This window comes from Poecile atricapillus, chromosome 3 (assembly GCF_030490865.1).
Source record: "Poecile atricapillus isolate bPoeAtr1 chromosome 3, bPoeAtr1.hap1, whole genome shotgun sequence".
In the NCBI taxonomy this organism is placed as follows: Eukaryota; Metazoa; Chordata; class Aves; order Passeriformes; family Paridae; genus Poecile; species Poecile atricapillus.
Window position 1 is genome coordinate 30,818,571 of NC_081251.1, and position 17,611 is coordinate 30,836,181.

General features: G+C 37.3%; 1 protein-coding gene across 4 annotated transcripts in view; it reads left to right on the plus strand.

Moving 5' to 3' along the window:
- KCNQ5 (potassium voltage-gated channel subfamily Q member 5) overlaps positions 1–17,611 on the plus strand; it is a 282,191-nt gene that overhangs the window by 185,708 nt on the left and 78,872 nt on the right. For all 4 annotated transcript variants that reach the window (XM_058834709.1, XM_058834706.1, XM_058834707.1 and 1 more), the window contains exon 2: positions 9,946–10,036. In XM_058834709.1, coding sequence (XP_058690692.1) covers positions 9,946–10,036 — 91 coding nt within the window. The remainder of the gene's footprint in view (positions 1–9,945; positions 10,037–17,611) is intronic.

A 17,611-nucleotide genomic window follows, 5' to 3' on the forward strand; every position in this document is an offset into this window, starting at 1 on the left:
ATTTATATCCTTGTTTACTACTGGGAAAAAATTATAGGAAATTAACAGCATCTTCTCTGCTACAGTGATATTTATGAGTTAGATCATAATTCCTAACACAAGCCATGCTTCCACTGAAGTCATCAGTAGGGTTTCAACAAAAACCGAAACCCAGCTATTCATTACTAGGAGTAAATAAAGTTAGAGAAAGAAGACCTAGATCTTGGTACATTAAAGAAATTTTTAAAATGCTAATTCTTGATAACATTACAGCATTTTTCTGCCTAGTTTAATGAGCCCTGACATTTGTGGCTGCTTAGATTTCTGTTGTAGTTGTGAGGGACACTGGGGCAGTAAGGTGGCCTGGACTTGTAAATACTGTTATGCTTACTACTTTTTTTTTATTCCATCATGACTAAATGGTTTTTTTTCAGGACAGACTTGCTCTTGCCTCTTCATTCTCCTTTTTAATATTCCACAATGGAGTGCTCAAAAACATTCTTCTATGTTTCAGTGTATCAAATATGATAAATCATTCCTGTCTTAATGAGCTTGCAGAATTGAATAATCATAAAGTCATCTGATTAATTAGTATCTCTGATTTTTTATCACTTTGTACCATTCCTTCCACAGCCAACCAATGATGTGGTACAATACATCTCAAAGCTCTGACGTTTCCACTTAATTTTTTTTTATTTAAAAAGAAATCTTTTTTTAAAGTGTGCTTTATTTTCTTATCTACTATTCTGGTTAACATGTGAGATAACCACATTTAATGAGAGCAAATAAATTGGAATCTCCATACAAAGCCAAGTATCCTATAGATTCTTCATCTATATCATGGACTTAAGCATTACTGCCAGAACAACCATGTTACTTTTGCAGCTTGGAAAGCTATTATTGGAGAATTTGTGGGTACTTCTTTGTCCATTGTGGGCACTTTTTTGTTCACATTTCTGCAAGGATAAAAAATTTGTAGAAGTAGACAAGGGTTGCTAAGATGCCTGCTTGAGAGATATGGTTAAAAGAAACATTTGCTCATGTGCTACTGTACAGTATCTCTGTATGAATGAATTTGAGTGTCCTTTCCCCTGAAAAACACCTTAATTGTCAATGTTGGTGACTATATATCAAGGAAAAACAAATGTAAAACCAAAGCAAAATCCAATATATAATATACTACTGGAGAAAAATAAGAGAAATGAGGAAACTGATTCTTGTTCCCCAGTTCTTCAATAGGATGAAGTATTTTAGGTGAAAATGCACAGCTGCCTTGAGTGCCTCCCACAGTATCAACATCTCTTAATCAAGTTGGTATAATAGTCTTAATCCCAAGTTTTTATTAAAATATGTCAAACAGGCACCTGAATTTGAATGATTACATTTTCAGTAGATTTTGTCCCTATCTTTACCTTTGATTAAGATGTAAAACAGTACTGAAATCACAGAATCAAAGAATATTCTGAGTTGGGAGGTACCCACAGGGGTCATCAAAGCCCAGTTCTTGGCCCTGCACAGGACAGCCCCAAGAATCACACTATGTGCCTGAGAGCGTTGCCCAAATGCTTCTAGAACTCTGGCAGGCTTGTGCTGTGACATGTCCTTAGGATGTAAATTACAGCTCATTTGCTAAATAGGCTTTTATGATAGTGTTTATTCAACACAATAACTTGACATCCAGAAGTACCTATCCATAGTAAAAGATGGATACAGGCAAGTACAGAGGAAAATTTCGGCCCGATACGTGGTAACTCCCAGACCATACCCAGGAACTGTCTAGGAAAGTGATGTTTTACCGAGGCCAAAATTATTCTAATGGCTGTCCTCAGCATGTGATGGTGCAGGCCATCAGCAGCCATTGGGATGTTGTTCCCTGCCGCAGCACTCAGGGATCCAGCTGAATCACAGAGTGGGATTAACTCCAGAGGATAAGGTAGGCAGGCTGTTTTTCTCCCAACACAGTGTGTTTCCTTCTTAGTTTTATCTGCCAAAGCCAGTGTTGGCACCATTGGCCACTGATGGTCAATTAGGCCACGATGTCTGGCCCTGCTGCAGTAAATCACACCTTGGCTCTGCCAGAGCCAGAGCTGCACTCTGAGCACCGAGCAAACAGACAACTCTTGTGGCATAAAAAGTACCCAGCAGCCCAACAATCTTTCTGTTCTTTTACATTTGCTTTGTTACTTAAAAAAAAAAAACAAAAAAAGCAACCAAACATGTGGTAGTGGCAATATTTTTACCTTAAATCCCAAAGACCCAAAATGCTGATTTTATAGTGGATTATGCTGGTGATTACAGAATGCATTTCTTCCTTTCACATCTATACAGTTCTAATATTAAGAATTATTTTTCTCATTAGCAAGATATCTAAGTACAGTATGCAAACACTTTTACAGAAAAAGGTTATTTGAGTACTTCCTTTTTCCCTAGGCTGTAATAATAGTTAGAAAAATTATTTTTAAAAAAAGGTTATATAGTGGTCTTTTCTTCTCCAGCTTCATATTGTAATTCTTTAAATTTTCTCTCTTTCATTATAAAAAAGATTTTATCTTAATTTTGTATATGTTCTAAAAAATTATATAAATTCTGCAACCTGCGTTCAGTGTTAAAGACAACATAGTTTTTATATATATTTTAAATTAATTTTCTTGTGAAGTGCTTATGGTCAAGCAAAGGTTGCTATGTAAGCTACCAGACTTGTCACTGGGTGTTGGAGCTATTTGATGCAAAAGAAAAAATCTACAGAGTTGTCTAAATACAAATTTTATTTACTAAATTAAGCATTCAGATTTGAAAATTTTGGTCTGCAAAAAGCTTGAGAATGATAAAAGGAGCATTTTGTCATTTTCTACAGGTTTGGGGCAAATCAATATAATTCTTCCCATCATTAAAATGGTTAAAATCTGGAGGAGCACGTGCTTTATTCTTATTTTTCTCTTATCTCCTGTTGAAGTAAATGAAAATAGAAAATTTCTAGGTCACAAGTATCTCTGAGCATTAAGAAAAAAGCATTTCTTGTTTTGTTTTTGTTTTGTTTTGTTTTGAGCAAATGTGCTTGCTCAAGGAAGTACAATGCCTCCTTTTTTAGAACCATGGAGAAACTTACCTTGATGTGCTTTTTTTTGTCTGTGATGGAATGGGTTATCAAATGTGCATTTAATGACACTTATATTTGTGCCCCATAGGTGCCTGAGCTATTTGATTTGCTTTGTTTTGATATCATCTCCTGTTATAGCCTCTTCATTGCCTTGTCAATAGAAGCCAAAAACTATCACTTAGCAGACTCTGGTAAAAATACAATTCCTTAAAAATATGCCAGAAAAGATCAATTTAGGTTGACAACACTTTCTTTTTCACTATGGAAATGTAAACTGTAATATGGAAATGTAATTCTTGATAAACTGTCCTAATTTTTAGAAAGAGTAAATATCCCACAGTGGAATTAAAAATATTTTTAAAACAGAATTTATCCACCACAGCCTGACAAAACTCACCTTTCTAAATAAGTTGCTTCAGCAGTATGATCAGTTTAAGATCAGTTTAGAACAGTCAGACATGAAATTCAGTTCAAATTTCTGTATTTCTGAAAAAGGTAGCAATTAACCCAAAGAAAGAATATATAAAAAGACAAGTGTGCTGCAATACATTTTTCTCAAAGATTATTTACTAAGTTTTCTATTGAGTTTATTTTCCCATTCTAAGACTGTGAGCTCTTCGTACTCTACCTCTCCATGGCCAAGGTTGTATTATTTCTGAGTAGAACGCAGTGCAGTATCAAGCCCTCAACATGCTACACTCTTCCATTTGAAGAAAAGGCTGAAGTGCAAGTCATTTTAAAGGAAGTCTACAGAAGAAATTTATGAGCTTTTTCTATGAAAGAGCGCTTATTTTCCATGCAGCTTTTGTCAAACATGCTTAACAAATTGTAATAACCTTTGTCATATCTCATTTTCTTGTATAAACAAGTCACACTGAAACTATAAATGATGGAAAATTTAATCCACATGGCTTGCGTTATCAAAACTGTTAAACTGTATTCTTTTCCACCATGTCAGCAGTGCATTATCTGTTTTATAGGAATGTTGAAAAGATTACTTTTTAAGGGAGATACCTCAGGACCTGTGTAAATGTCCACCTCACGCCTGCATTAGATGATGTTTTCATATTCAGTTCTTCCTGAAGAAAATGCTTCAGCATTTCCCTTCCCATATCCTTTCAGAGAAGGCATTCCTAGCCATCAGGATAGCTGTCTGCTCAGAGGCACCAGGAAGTGTCCAGAGGCTGAGGGGGCTGTCAGGTCTGTGCTGCCTTCCTGCCCTGAGCATTCATGTCTGCTCTGGGATGGAAGGTGGTACACCAGCTCTCAGGTGAACAATATGCATAATTCCTCCTCTGTGGGAACCTGGGGCCTTGAAAATTGTGTGCATGTATAAAAGTAACTCCTGGTCCAGGAGATGATGTTTTTTTCTTCTGTTTTCCCCAGCATGAGATACTGAATCTGTAAATTCTTCCTTTCATATATCAAGAGGGATGAGAGTGCTGATGAAATCTAGCCAAGGCAGATCTGTCCTTTTGCTTTTTGTGAGAATTGTTCATCAAAATTAAAAGTCCCCATGAAAGTGTAATAGTGCTATGAAAGACTGTCTTTCCTTTCTATTTTTTAATAAACTTTCCTCTGGGTATTTTACCCATTTATCTAAACCTGTGATGTATCTATTGGTGCTATCCGTCCAGTATAATCTTCAGTGCATTTATTTATCTAATGCCTCACACAGATTTTATGCATTCCAGGATTAAAAAATCATGTAAAGGCAGCACTTGGGTACTCAACTCAGCAAGATCCTGATCACTGTCAAGAAAGCATGGTCACTGCCTCTGGCTGTGGAAATAATTACTTATGGAGGGGCTCAAATAGCTTCTTTGTATGCTCAGACCTCATGAGTGCAAACAACTTCCTCCAAATTTGCAAGAAACTGCATTAGTATGTCAGGGAGAAAAGTAAGAACTACTTTTTGGTTTTAGTTAGAGTAGGCAAAAGCTTTCAAACATTTTCTACCTTCCATACAAAATCCAGGATAATGGCACTACGAATGGCTTGCAAACAGTTTTGGTCATAATCCTGAATGCCCTTACCTGTATGAGGATTAAATCAGACCTCAAATAATACTGGAAAATAACTCTGGTGGTCTAATCACTTATTTATGCTGCTTTAACGGTGATATATTTTTATTATTTACAGAAGAGGCCACAAAAGTTTGCAGATGTTTAACTTTCAATTATTTTAATTCTAGCAGTTAGTCATGCAGCAAAATAGTTCTTAAAGATTTTCCCAGGGTGTATATTTTGTCCTTATGATATTCCTTGAATAATTTAACAATTGCTTTAAGCTAAACATCCTCTTCCATATGAACAGCCCTTAAATCAAACAGTAGTAAAATTCTACTGAAAATTATATAAATGTAGAATTGGTAGGTCCTAATTAACCAATTAGAAAAGTTTATGAGAGGTAGATTGATTAAATATCAAAGCTTCTGAGTTATATTATCTTTCATAAACTGGCTTTTCTCCAATTAGTATATGCTTTCAGGAGCAGGGAATAAGATGAAAGGATCTGCAACAAAACTGATTACTGCTGAAACAAAATGGAAGTTGCTGCTTTTCATAAAATACAAGGCTATGGCAGAACTTGAATAATTTTATGGGAAGTTGCTGCCTAAGGCATATGTTTTACTGTCTGATAGTGAATGCATGAGGAAAAACCATCTGTTTTTTTCAGCCTGAACTATTATATGATCCAGATCGAATCACTAGAGGCCAAATATAATTGCTCTGTGTTTTGCTTTTTACTACTCTCTACCTACAGCAGCATGGTCTTGTACAGCATGTATCGTAGCACACAGTTCAAATGATGGCATGGGAATATACTTTATCTTCTATTGAGGGTTATCAAATTACTATCCAGGGCTTAATGCAATCATCTACACTTCATCTGTCACTGGAGAAATAATTCACAATAGGAAAGAACAATTTCTGATCAACTTTGACCACTGTGATGTTTGAACCTTAGGAAATTATTTTGTTGGGCAGATCCTCATTTAACATTCAGCCAGGTGAAAGTTATTGCTGCATTCTTCATGCCTTCAGTTCCAGCTGGGAAAAAGGAGAGGTGCTTTCATTGCATGGCCTGAGTAAACAGATTGCACTAGAAAGATAACTTGTGAAGCCTCACTATTAGTTTACTTTGAAGGAAAGCACTTCACTGATATATAAACTACTGAAAATATTCCGCTTTTATTGCAGTTGTGTTGTGTTTTACAGCACCTAAATGTATGCTTTTAGTTTTGCCTGGCTAGTAGGACTGGGTTTCTCCCCTCCACAAAAGGGCTTACAGTTTAATTATAGACATAATGTGCTGAGTGGCACTAAAAGAAGTGTAGTGTTGGAGGGAGGAATGAGGGGCAGAGGGCAATATTTGAATGTATGGGTGGATAAATGTCAAAATTTTTCTTTTGTTCTTTAATAGTAGTAATAATAATAATAATTTATAATGATGCTCCATGCCCTTTGGAGTTTCTAGAAAAACTGAGAGCAAGAGTTATAGAAGTTTGGAAAAATTTCTTTCCAATACTATTTTATGTATTTCTGTGAGGATTGTTTCTGGTTTTCATGGATAAACTGCAGAACTATGTCAACCAGGTGCTAAGCCACGCTGTACCTGGCTTTCCTGAATATTTGCTTTTATTTTGATTAATACACTGCTTAACTGTACTCATTGCCTCTCCTGACTCACTTTTCCCATCTATTGTGAATAAACACCTTGCCCACAGTGATATTCTAAATCATACCCCTGACAGACTATGGCAAAGCAAGTGGTGGGTGAATGGAGGATGGTTTTGTGCAGGACTGGGCTGTGACTTAAAAGGTTCAGGTTTATTCCACATGTAAAGATTTTTTGTGTAGCCTGAGGCAAGTCCCTTACCTTTACTGTGGCATGGTCTCCAACTGTGATATGGGAACAAGAAATTTTATTTTTTCCTGCTGTGTCTGTTTTCCATAATTGTGCTGTAAGAAATCTCTCCCAAGTGAAAACTGGTATTGTGTGATTGGATAAGACCCAGTACAACTGGGCCTCCAATTAAGTTAGTATTACAGGAATAAAATCAAACAAGCAATTTTTAATACCTAAACATGAAGGAAGTAAGCAAATGTCATTTTAATTTATTCAGGTCTAAAGAAATTCAGCAAAAGGAAATTACGTTTTTTTACTGTAAATTCTTAGTCACTTCTTAATTTTATTTTGCCCTCCATGCAAGCCTTAATGAGAAGAAACCACATTTATGCCTATGTCAGTAGGATGTAATTATAGGGGGGTTGCATCTGAAGGCTGTAGCAGCTGAAACTACCAGTAATGTTCTATGAGATTTTCCTTTTTTATAAAGTGAAGGGGAGAAAAATTGTTCACAAGATGGATTTTTGTCACTTATCACAGAATCACAGAATCATAGAAAAATAGAATCACAGGAAAATAGAGACACAGAATGGTTTGGAGTTGGAAGGGATGTTAAGATCATCCAGTTCCAACCCCACTGCCATGGGCAGAGAACCTTCCACTAGACCAGGATGCTCATCCAACCTAACCTTGAACACCTCTAGGAATGGGGCATCCACAAGTTCTCTGGGTAACCTGTTCCAGTGCACCCTCACAGTAAAGAACTTCATTCTAATATCTAACCTAAATTTTACATCCTTCAGCTTAAGGCCTTGCCCCTTGTCCTTACTACTACATGCCCTTGTGAGAAGTCCATCCCCAGCTCTCCTGTAGGCCCCATTTAGGTGATGGAAGGCTGCTCTAAGGTCTTCCTGGAGCCTTCAGTTCTGAGGATGCTGAACAACCTTGATTCTCTCAGCCTGTCTTCAAAAGAACTGGTCCAGCACTGTGGTCAGTTTAGTGGCTCTCCTCTAGGTGATGTCCCAACAGTTGACAAGTCATGTTGAACTTTTTGTCCAGAAACACCCCCAAGTCTTTCTCCTCAGGGCTACTTTTGATCCATCCTCTGCCCAGCCTGTACTTGTGCCTGAGTTTTTGCAATGAGTCTTGAGCTTTTATTAAATCTTGAAGCATGCATTGATCTTCACCTTTCTCTAGTCTAGAAGATAAGACTTGCCAATGGTGTATGCCAAATGTGCACTTTATCTTCCTGGATACTGTTTTATTTACAGTCCTTAATAAAATTTATATGCAAGCTCCTACCATATTTGATTTTCAGAGTAGAACTTCTCCCCAGCAGTTAAGTAATAAGCTACAAAATGTGCTTCCAAAGTCGTACTGTATTGCAGTTAAAGATTTTCTACTAGAAATTCCGAAGACTAGACTTAAATTTGTATGTAATGTATTGAATATATTATAGCACTCCTATATTATGAAAAGTCATATCATTATGAAAAGTCCGTATGTTCTGTGGGAAAAAGTAATCATAGCTCCTGAAGCACAAGTGTATGCAAATGCAATAATATATTGTTATATCCAATAGTCAGAAACACAGAAGTATATAGGTTGAAAAAAGCCTCTGTGAGTCTATCAGTCCAACTTCCTTCTCAAAGCAGAGCTCACTTCAAAGTCAGACCATGGCCTTTTTCAGCCAAGTTCTGCAATCTTTGGGGGAAGGGGTTTCACAGTGTGTGGTGCATTGACCCTGTCAGGACACTGGGTACCCACCAAAGCCTCCCTATCATTCCCCTTCCTCAGCTGGATGGAGGAGAGAAAGTATAATGAAAGGCTCATGGGTCAAGATAAGGGCAGGGAGGGATATGTATCTACATTAATTACAATATCTATTCATGTGGGTTAGAACATCAGCTAATGAGTCCCAGCAATTCAGACAATAGTCAAAGACCTGTTTTTTGTTGGTTGACTCATTGTGCAGCATGACTGACAAGTGTTTCAAGAAGGAATTTAGCAAAACATTGGTAGAATCAGTTATTACTGGGTGCTGATTAGTCAGTTCATGATACTGTGGGTAAAATGAACCTCTTTTCTGATCCAGTTCGTAGATGGTTTCACTAGCACAGTGGTATTGTTGGTGAAGCAGTGCAAGAGGAATGGATGATCCTTAACACCAACAGTTTATGTGTCACAGCAATACCAGTTCTGCCAGCTTGTGTCCACAAACACATGTGCTGTGACTGCTAAGGGTTGGATATGGGATGTGCAAGAATTTCTGCAGTGATACCATTTGTTTGGATCTTCCTCACAAAAAGATTTAGCTTTTTTTGCCTGTGTGTGTTCATCAGAATCATGAAACATACAGGCTCCTGTAAACTCAAAATTGTGTTCATGTTTTCCTGATTATAACTGCCTGGCTTGTGTAATTGTTTCCACTTCTTCAGTGGATTGTATGATACTAAATTTGTTCCCAGAATATGGAGCCTGTTCATTGAGGACAGTGATGCCATAGCTCTACCTCTCACTTCAGGTAGTTTGTACACGAAGGCTGTTGCTCAGAAGGAGGTTGTTTCAGATGGATAGATAGATGCAATATATAACATAGCTTTTCAGTAAGCTTATGAAGCAGGTCTGTGATCAGTTGTAGGTGAAATGATTTTTCAGACCTGGGAAGCAAACCTCCTACTGGACATCTTACTTTAAAAACACTTAGATTATCTGGACTGCATAAAGGTACAGGATTGTGATACAAAAAGTAATGTCTGTGTACACTGGGTCATTTTCCCAAGAGAATCTTATTACTCTGAATTCTAGCAGTGCTGCTCAGAAACATATAGATTTAATAACAGGTTATTATTCTAACGTCTTTAATGAACTAAGTTAGGTGGTAGCTGTACTCCTCTCTACTAACGAAGACTATACAGAGACAGTCTTATATTAATGTTGGTGAAGTACAGTGAATATAGATACTGGATCAGGGTACTGTAAAATATTAACAATTATTAATATTCTTTCTTTTTCAGTTTTCTCCTTGTGTTTGGTTGCTTGATTTTGTCCGTGTTTTCTACTATTCCTGAACACACAAAACTTGCCTCTGGTTGTCTCTTCATTTTGGTAAGTGAAAATTCTAAATACAAGAGTTTTACATATACTTCTGTATACATTCTAATAATCTCTCTTCCCATGGAGGAAGTAATATAATACAGTGACTGAACACGTAAAAAAAAAAATCGGAGTTTTCCTTGGAATGATGAAAATATTATAAGATAGAGGATTCCACCATTTTTTTTATTTAAAAACAGGACAGATAGCAAGACTGTGTTAATAGAGTATGGTCCTGCATCCCCTTTTTTGCTTCAGAACTGCTGTGGTTTATAACTGATAGATTTTCTACTGCAGTTTGGCAGTGACTGAGCATGAAAGACCTTTGATATTGCTGCTGTCTTTTATAAAGTATGTAGTAAGAGACACTTAAAATAGGAATTAATTTTGGTATCTTAGATACGGATTTGGGCTAGCTATTGCTAGATACTGACAATTTATTAGCAGTTGCTGCAGTAGGATGTGGTAGTTTCATTATTTCTTCATAATGCATGCTTTTGTATTATGTTTATCTCTCCTTTTTCCCTTCTGAGGTAAATGAAAGTGGCTTTAATCCCTAGAAGTGCTTAACACTTTTCATGCATTGTACAGGCGTCACTTTATTCATCTGCTTCTTGATGGGCCATTTAGTTCTGCAAGTGATGGCCTGAGGATAGGCAGTAGCAAATATTAAAACGTCACCACGTACCCAGAGTTACCATGGTTATTCCAGTTCCATGTATTCAGCAGACTGTGGCTTGTTAAGTAGTGCCTGAGGTGAAGTAACTGTTGACAAATGCCAACATTCTAATTGTCATCGCTGTGTATACCCAAAAGCTCTGGTCTTCAGAATGGATCCCTAATTAATTATGGCGTGAGCAGGCTGATAAGCATAATTATGTTGTGTGCTGTGTCTTTACAGCACAATGGGCCACTGCATCAAATACCTGAACTAAATGTCCAGAACGGGCTTAGGTGCAGGTATGTGGTGTTCTGCTCCACTGTATTACAGTTTCTTAGCAGGGCTAATTAGGGAGAACCATGCTAAATGTTGCCTTTTTCTTCCTTGCCATATTAGTGCTTTCTCTTTCTCTGAAGAAAAGACAAGGTGACATTAAACCAGGTAAAAAAGGTCAGATTTAAACCTGCACTCATACCTAGACCCATTATTTACAAATCTGAACAAAACTTGGTAAATGGAAGTTTGTTTTAATGTTCTGCAGCTAATTATATTATTGTAACTGGTATCCTAATTGCTAAGATTTTTTGGTATAGAAAACAGGAAAATCTGATTAGTCCGAAAATACTCTATTTGTAATAAAAGGTGCTTTTGTGACAAGTAATCTGTTTTCCTGTATACTTATGCAAATTGGTTGCAGAAATGCCGTTTGTTCTGACATAAAATATGCATTTCCCAAGAGCCACGTATTTGTTGATTGTGCTGGTACACTTACCACTGCTGATTCCTCAGCTGGCTGGTTCCCTGTACTGTGCCAGGGGTCTCACAGGAGCCACAGTGAGCAGGAGCTCTGTGAAAGCCTGGCGTTGCTCCCAGCACTGGGTAGAGGTGTGCTGAGCTCTGATTGCTGGTACACCAGTCCTTGGAGAGGTGTCCACCAGCTGAGCAGAGCTGCTCAGTGTCTGCTGGGGGAAACTCTGGTGCTTTTTGCTGCTAAGGCTTCAAAAATGAGCTTTGTCCATCATAACTGTTCTGACTTTGCATACCATGGCATCCTCTGAACATGAAATAGGACTTAAAGAAGAAGAGTTCAAGGATGGTTGATCCTTGAAGCATCAATACTAGCCTCATCCAGCATTTCTATACTATAGCCTACTGTGTTCAACAAAACTTTGGCAGGAATAAACCTAGTGATGACGAATTTTGCATCTCCTGCTGTGGGTCTCTAATGGAGAAAAATATAAACACAGCAAAGTATGAAGTTCCAGAAGCAGGCTAAACTGACTGCTTTATTGCAGTTTGCTGATGCATGGTTTATTCCTTCTCTACATACTGAATCATTAGCTGATATTAACAGTGTTATCAAAACAGACTTTTACAGCCACAAACCAAGAGGAAAATACATTTCTACATTAACTCGGGAGCTGTTGTTTTGGCTGTGCTGACACCTAACTGCAGCCACTAGAGTTTTTGCAACCTTTTCCTTGCAGTGATTCACACAGATCTTCCAACTGTGTCATTTAGTAAGACAGCTGTATTAACTATCAGATCTGGTTTAATACTGTTTGTGCTTTGTGCTTGAAATAGAAGATATATATTTATTTCCTAATGAAGTACGGTACAAATGTAACAATCCATAGAGCTGCCTGCTGGGTTTCTGTGAACTGTTTGTTTTGCAGATTTATTCCAGATGGTCTCCCTCCAGCCATGTTAATTGGCTAAAAAGCTAATGTAATGTTCCTTCAACTTAATACCTGAGCTGCTGCGTGCACTGGCACCTGTGGCTTTTGACATATTGCAGCTATTCACAATTACACAGGGAGATTAAAGAGGGAAGTGTAGATGAGCTGAGCAAACCTTTTCCTCCTTCTCAGAAAGGCCAGAGGAGCTGAGAAGATTATTCTTCTCCAATCAGTCAATTCCATTTATCTGCCCGAGCTGTGCCTTACAAGGGAGCAGAGAACATATCTCATAATCACTGCATCCCAAATACTCTCTCAGAAACATGCAGCAGGGTGTGATAGCTCAAAGTAAATCATTGTTTAGGAAAGCAGTAATAGCTGAGGGCTTCTGAGCTTCAGCAGAGGTTAATGGACTCATCTGGGCTGCAGAAATGCCTGAGCTCTGCTACCAGAGCTGAGGCAAACCTGCCCTGCTGTGTTGTGCTGGACCCAGCTTCAGTTCTGGCATCCACAGAAGTACTACTGTGTTCCAAGGCATCTTCTCCTTATCAGGAAATCTGTCAAGGGAAACGCCTCTATTATTTGAATTTTATGCTTAAAATTAAAGTCATGCAGATAAGTGCATGTTACATACAGTTGGATTGTTGCATCAGTAATTAATTTGGTCAGATTTGTGTCCAGAAATAATAAGAGTAACCAGGAGGAGAGCATCAGATAAAACTCTTATACACACAATGATAATTATGTTTTAGCCTCATCTGTGCACACAATTTCTGGCACTTGAGTTGTAGCAGTGATATATCCCAGACAGGCAGTAGAATAAAAATCTACTTCCGCATCAAAATAAACCACAAGCAGTTTAAGAATCCAACTAACACAGCAAGAAAATAATCTTTGGTGTATTGCTGATCTACAAGTACATTTGCTAGCACTTTATCAAATAATAAACACAAGGGAAGTAAAACTGAGGCTGTGAAGGCAAAATCAAATCTTTTGGGGAAGATAGCCAAGAAGGAATACTATCTGGAACTGGAGGTCATTCACTCTCTTGACCAAAATCTATATTTTAACTTCATTTGCAGCTAAAGCTGAAAGTTATGTGAATTTCTGGTTCACTTCTGTTTGTTTGCTGTCAATGCAAGAAAATTAATAAAATAATTTGAGTGGACCCAGGAAGCTTTGACAAATTGAGAAGTAAAAAAAAAAAAAGTCTTGGATCCATTTAAGTGCTTCATTTGACCTGGCTTAAAATATTACTTGTGTAGTTGATTATTTTAGAACTTTTGGCTTAAAACTCAGATTGAGGTTGTAGGAAACAAAATTTCATTTTTATTTGAAGTGAGAAAGCTATTTTCTTTTCTTTTTTTTTTTTGTAATTTTAATTTTTAATGAAGAAGGGTAGATCGAAAAACGCAAGTGAATTTCTGCAGCACTGGTTTTATCAAATCTGTTTTGTGGTTTTCTCTGGAAATGGCTGATGTAGAAAGCTGTACCCAGATTTGTAGAATAAAGGCCTCTGAAAATGTACTCTAGGAACACATTCTTCAGGCAGAAATAGCTCCCAAAGATATAAGGCAGACAGCATGCACAGGATGAAGCTGGTTTCTCCATGTACTGTGGTCACTTACATGAACCCAAAAGGAGTTTTTGCTTCTAGTGTGCTTCTAGCAATTCATACCTTTCCAGGATTTTTTTCTCCTAATATTGTTACATAAAAGAAAGAGGATACACATGGATTTTAAAACATAAGGTATAGCTGCCCCATAACAGGCAAGCATATATTCAATTCGTCTCTGCCCTAGGAAGTAAGTCCATCCACAGGAATGTAATCATACAAATCCACTACAGCATTATAAAGCTAGCCAGAGTGCATTTTAAAACGGAGATGGATAGCTCAATTAAAAAAAATAAAAAAAATTCAGTTTAGATTGTATCATCACTTGAATCCTCTTGCCATGCTTGGATAAAAGACCACCAGACCTGACAAAGGACTTAATGATGGCTCTATAGGACCAGCTATCAAGGCATAAAAAGAAAAAATTATCTTGAAAGATTGCAATTAAAGATACATTTCTAACAACAGTAAGGTATAGACTACATCACTGGAATTTTGTTGAGTGTTCTTCTGAGAAAAAGAGATTCATTTATCCCTGGGCTAAAAATCAGTGAGTTTGTCAAACCTCAAAATCAGTATTTCTCAAAAAATACTGACTTGTAGGTTTTTATTTTCCAAATCAAATCTTTGCTTTGAAATTTCAAAATTCCTCCTAGAAATCTCTGAAAAATCACATTAGACATGCAACACTAATGTTATCAAAGACATAATAAGGGAGGGAAATACCATGTTGATATGGTCAAAACCTTCATGTTTTCAGTCTTGTTTGGATTCATGTACGCTAATATTATAACATGAGCAAAAAACAATTCAACTGTGTCATAAAATCCTGTTAGCTTTGAAAATATTCTTACCATACAAAAATGAATATTTTCACATCTTTGCTGTTTAGTTGATGCTCTCCTATAATGTATACAGATTTGATCAAGTCAGAGATGACTATTGTTACAAAAATTTGGGCAAGAGTTCATCACAACTGCTTGTGAATCTTTGTGTAGAAACAGAACAGACTTCCCACTGGAAATGTAAATGCTGGGTGCACTTTGATGAAATTAAACGTTATTACAAGGAAGTCTGACAGAAAACAAAAATCTAAATTAAAAGATGGAATTATAAACAGTGGCTGTCCTGAAATTAATTCTTCTCTCAGAAGGCAGTGTTGGCACTACCAACCAAACAGCAAAGCTCTCTAACAAACAAATACACACCATAGCTATGAGAGAGAGATTAAATTAACCATAAAAATTATTTCTTAACAGAACACGGCACTGCACATAAAACTCTCGAGATATCTATATATTGTCAGCAGAAGGTATCTATATATTGTCAACAATGCTGAGGGTGATAAGTACACTCCAACAGACCAGAGAATAAAGATGTCTCAATCCTGGCATAAGCCTATTATTGATATGGTTATGAGATTGATTATACTGTTAGCAATGTTTTGTCCTTTCTTTTATTCTTCTGCATTAAGCAGAAATTACCTTTGTAAAGAAAAGATTGAACATCACACACGGAACAAAATAATTTTTCTATTGTAATTAAAATTGCAATATATTAGGTTCTACTGGGAAATTTTAAACGGGTTTGATGACTAAAGATGATTAAAATTGCAATGTGATCTACAGTCAGGGAGAAAAATAATCTCATAACTGAATCACCTGAAGAAGATAGGATAACTATGAACAGTTACCTCAAGTGCTACAGCATTCAGCAGCAAATGCAGTAGAAGGCAAGAGAGATTTTGTCGCTGCCAGAGCAAAACTACCAATCAGTTGTGTTTAACAAAAAATCTGCATTTAATATGCAATGTTAGGATCACTGGACTTGCCACTAGTCAGTGGCTGCTGGATGAATTGCCATCCACAAAATTATTTTCTGTTCCTCTGAATTAACAGGGCATGTATACAGAAATGCTTGGCAATGTGCTGTGAAGAAATATGAATGGAAATAGTGAAACCACAAGCAGTGATAAATGTAACAAGTTCGTGGCCTAGTACATTTTTAATATTACAAGGACTAACCTGTAGTGAAAAAGCCAGTGTTGAATTTTTAAATAGGTACATTACACTAATTTATGTTGTTTGTCAGTTCCTATATAAGAACTGTTTCTTAGCTCATCTTGTTGATGACATTGTATGGCTATATGCAGTGAATCAGGAGAGAAGATACTGGTACTGAGAACAATCAGTTTCTGATTCCCTTTGTTTCCTAAAACAAAGAGAATTAATATTCAAAGGTGGCAAATATATTAAAAGAGCCTTTAACCAGCCTTTCAAGAGGCCACATTCTCTGGAGAACACAGAATGTGTAGGAGGATTTTGAGATTAGGAGCAGAAAATGGGGAGGATTAGATGTCAGTGATGGGGTGACAGGCTTCAGATTAATAAGGATATAATTCTTAGAGGAGGGGAAAGCATATCTCCTTTTAGGTTACCAAACCATCTGTCCTGGACTTCCTTTAAGGACAAATAAGCAACATTCCTTACACAAATACTCTTCCTATGACATGTCTTCTTTCTTGTTTTATCACTTTAAATGATAACAAGGTAGCATGGGAAATCACCTCCAAGGAATAAGTGTAATATTTTCTGCAGATGTTGATTTGTGATAGTTTATGCTAGATCCTGCAGTATGAATTTTTTTGGCTTTGCCAGAGTTTGCTACAGAGATCAAGTTACCTCCTTAAAACAGATAAGAAAGAGTTTAGATTGCAACAATAAACATGGATAGATATCAAACTCTCTATCAGAAATTCAGACCTGACCTTTGTCAGGGAAATATTGATTTTCCAAATGGAAATGCAGAATACATCCCCAGAGGAAAGCCAAAGTACATGGTTAAAAATAACATGTAAGGAAAAAATTTTACAAACCATTAAATGTCAAAAGGAAAAGAGTGCTGAAGAAGGCAGCACATCAGTGGTATGAAAATCTAGGGAAAATCCAGCATCTGAGTAACACAGAAAAGCTGCAAACCACTCTGTCTCTTTGCAGAGACGTGACAAGGCACATGAAGACACAGCTTGCTGCAGTCGAAATGTGAACTTTCCTCAAGTGACAGGAGAAATCTGTTCACAAGATTCAGTTTAGAAACTGTGAATTCAAGCAAATGTCCAGCACACAGCTGGATAAACACACAATGGGTGAGCAACTGGCTCACATGCTGGTCACCAAGAGTTGTAGTGAATGAGGTAGCATCAGATTGGTAATCTGCCACTAGTGAAGTCTCACAGGACTCTATCCCCGGCCCTCTGCTCTTCAACATCTTCATAAATGGCTTGGAGGCAGGACAGGAAAGGGGTACAGAGCAAGTTTGCAGATGATTCAAAAGAGGAAGGAGCTGCTTCCCTTAAAGGCTGGGAAGTCCTGCAGAGACACCTTGACAAATCAAGCCTGGCAGAGTTCAAGAAGTGTTTGAACAATGTTGTCAGGCAGAGGGTGAGACTCCTGGGGGTGGTGCTATGCAGTGCCAAGAGTTGGACTCGATGTGCCTTGTGGGTCCCTTCCAACTCAGCTTGTTCTGTGAAATAAGTACTAAAATACAGGCAAAAACACCAAACAAACAAATCTCCAAGAATCCAGAGTAGACATGCCTATAATGGAAAAATCCACCTAAAGTGAAGGTGATGG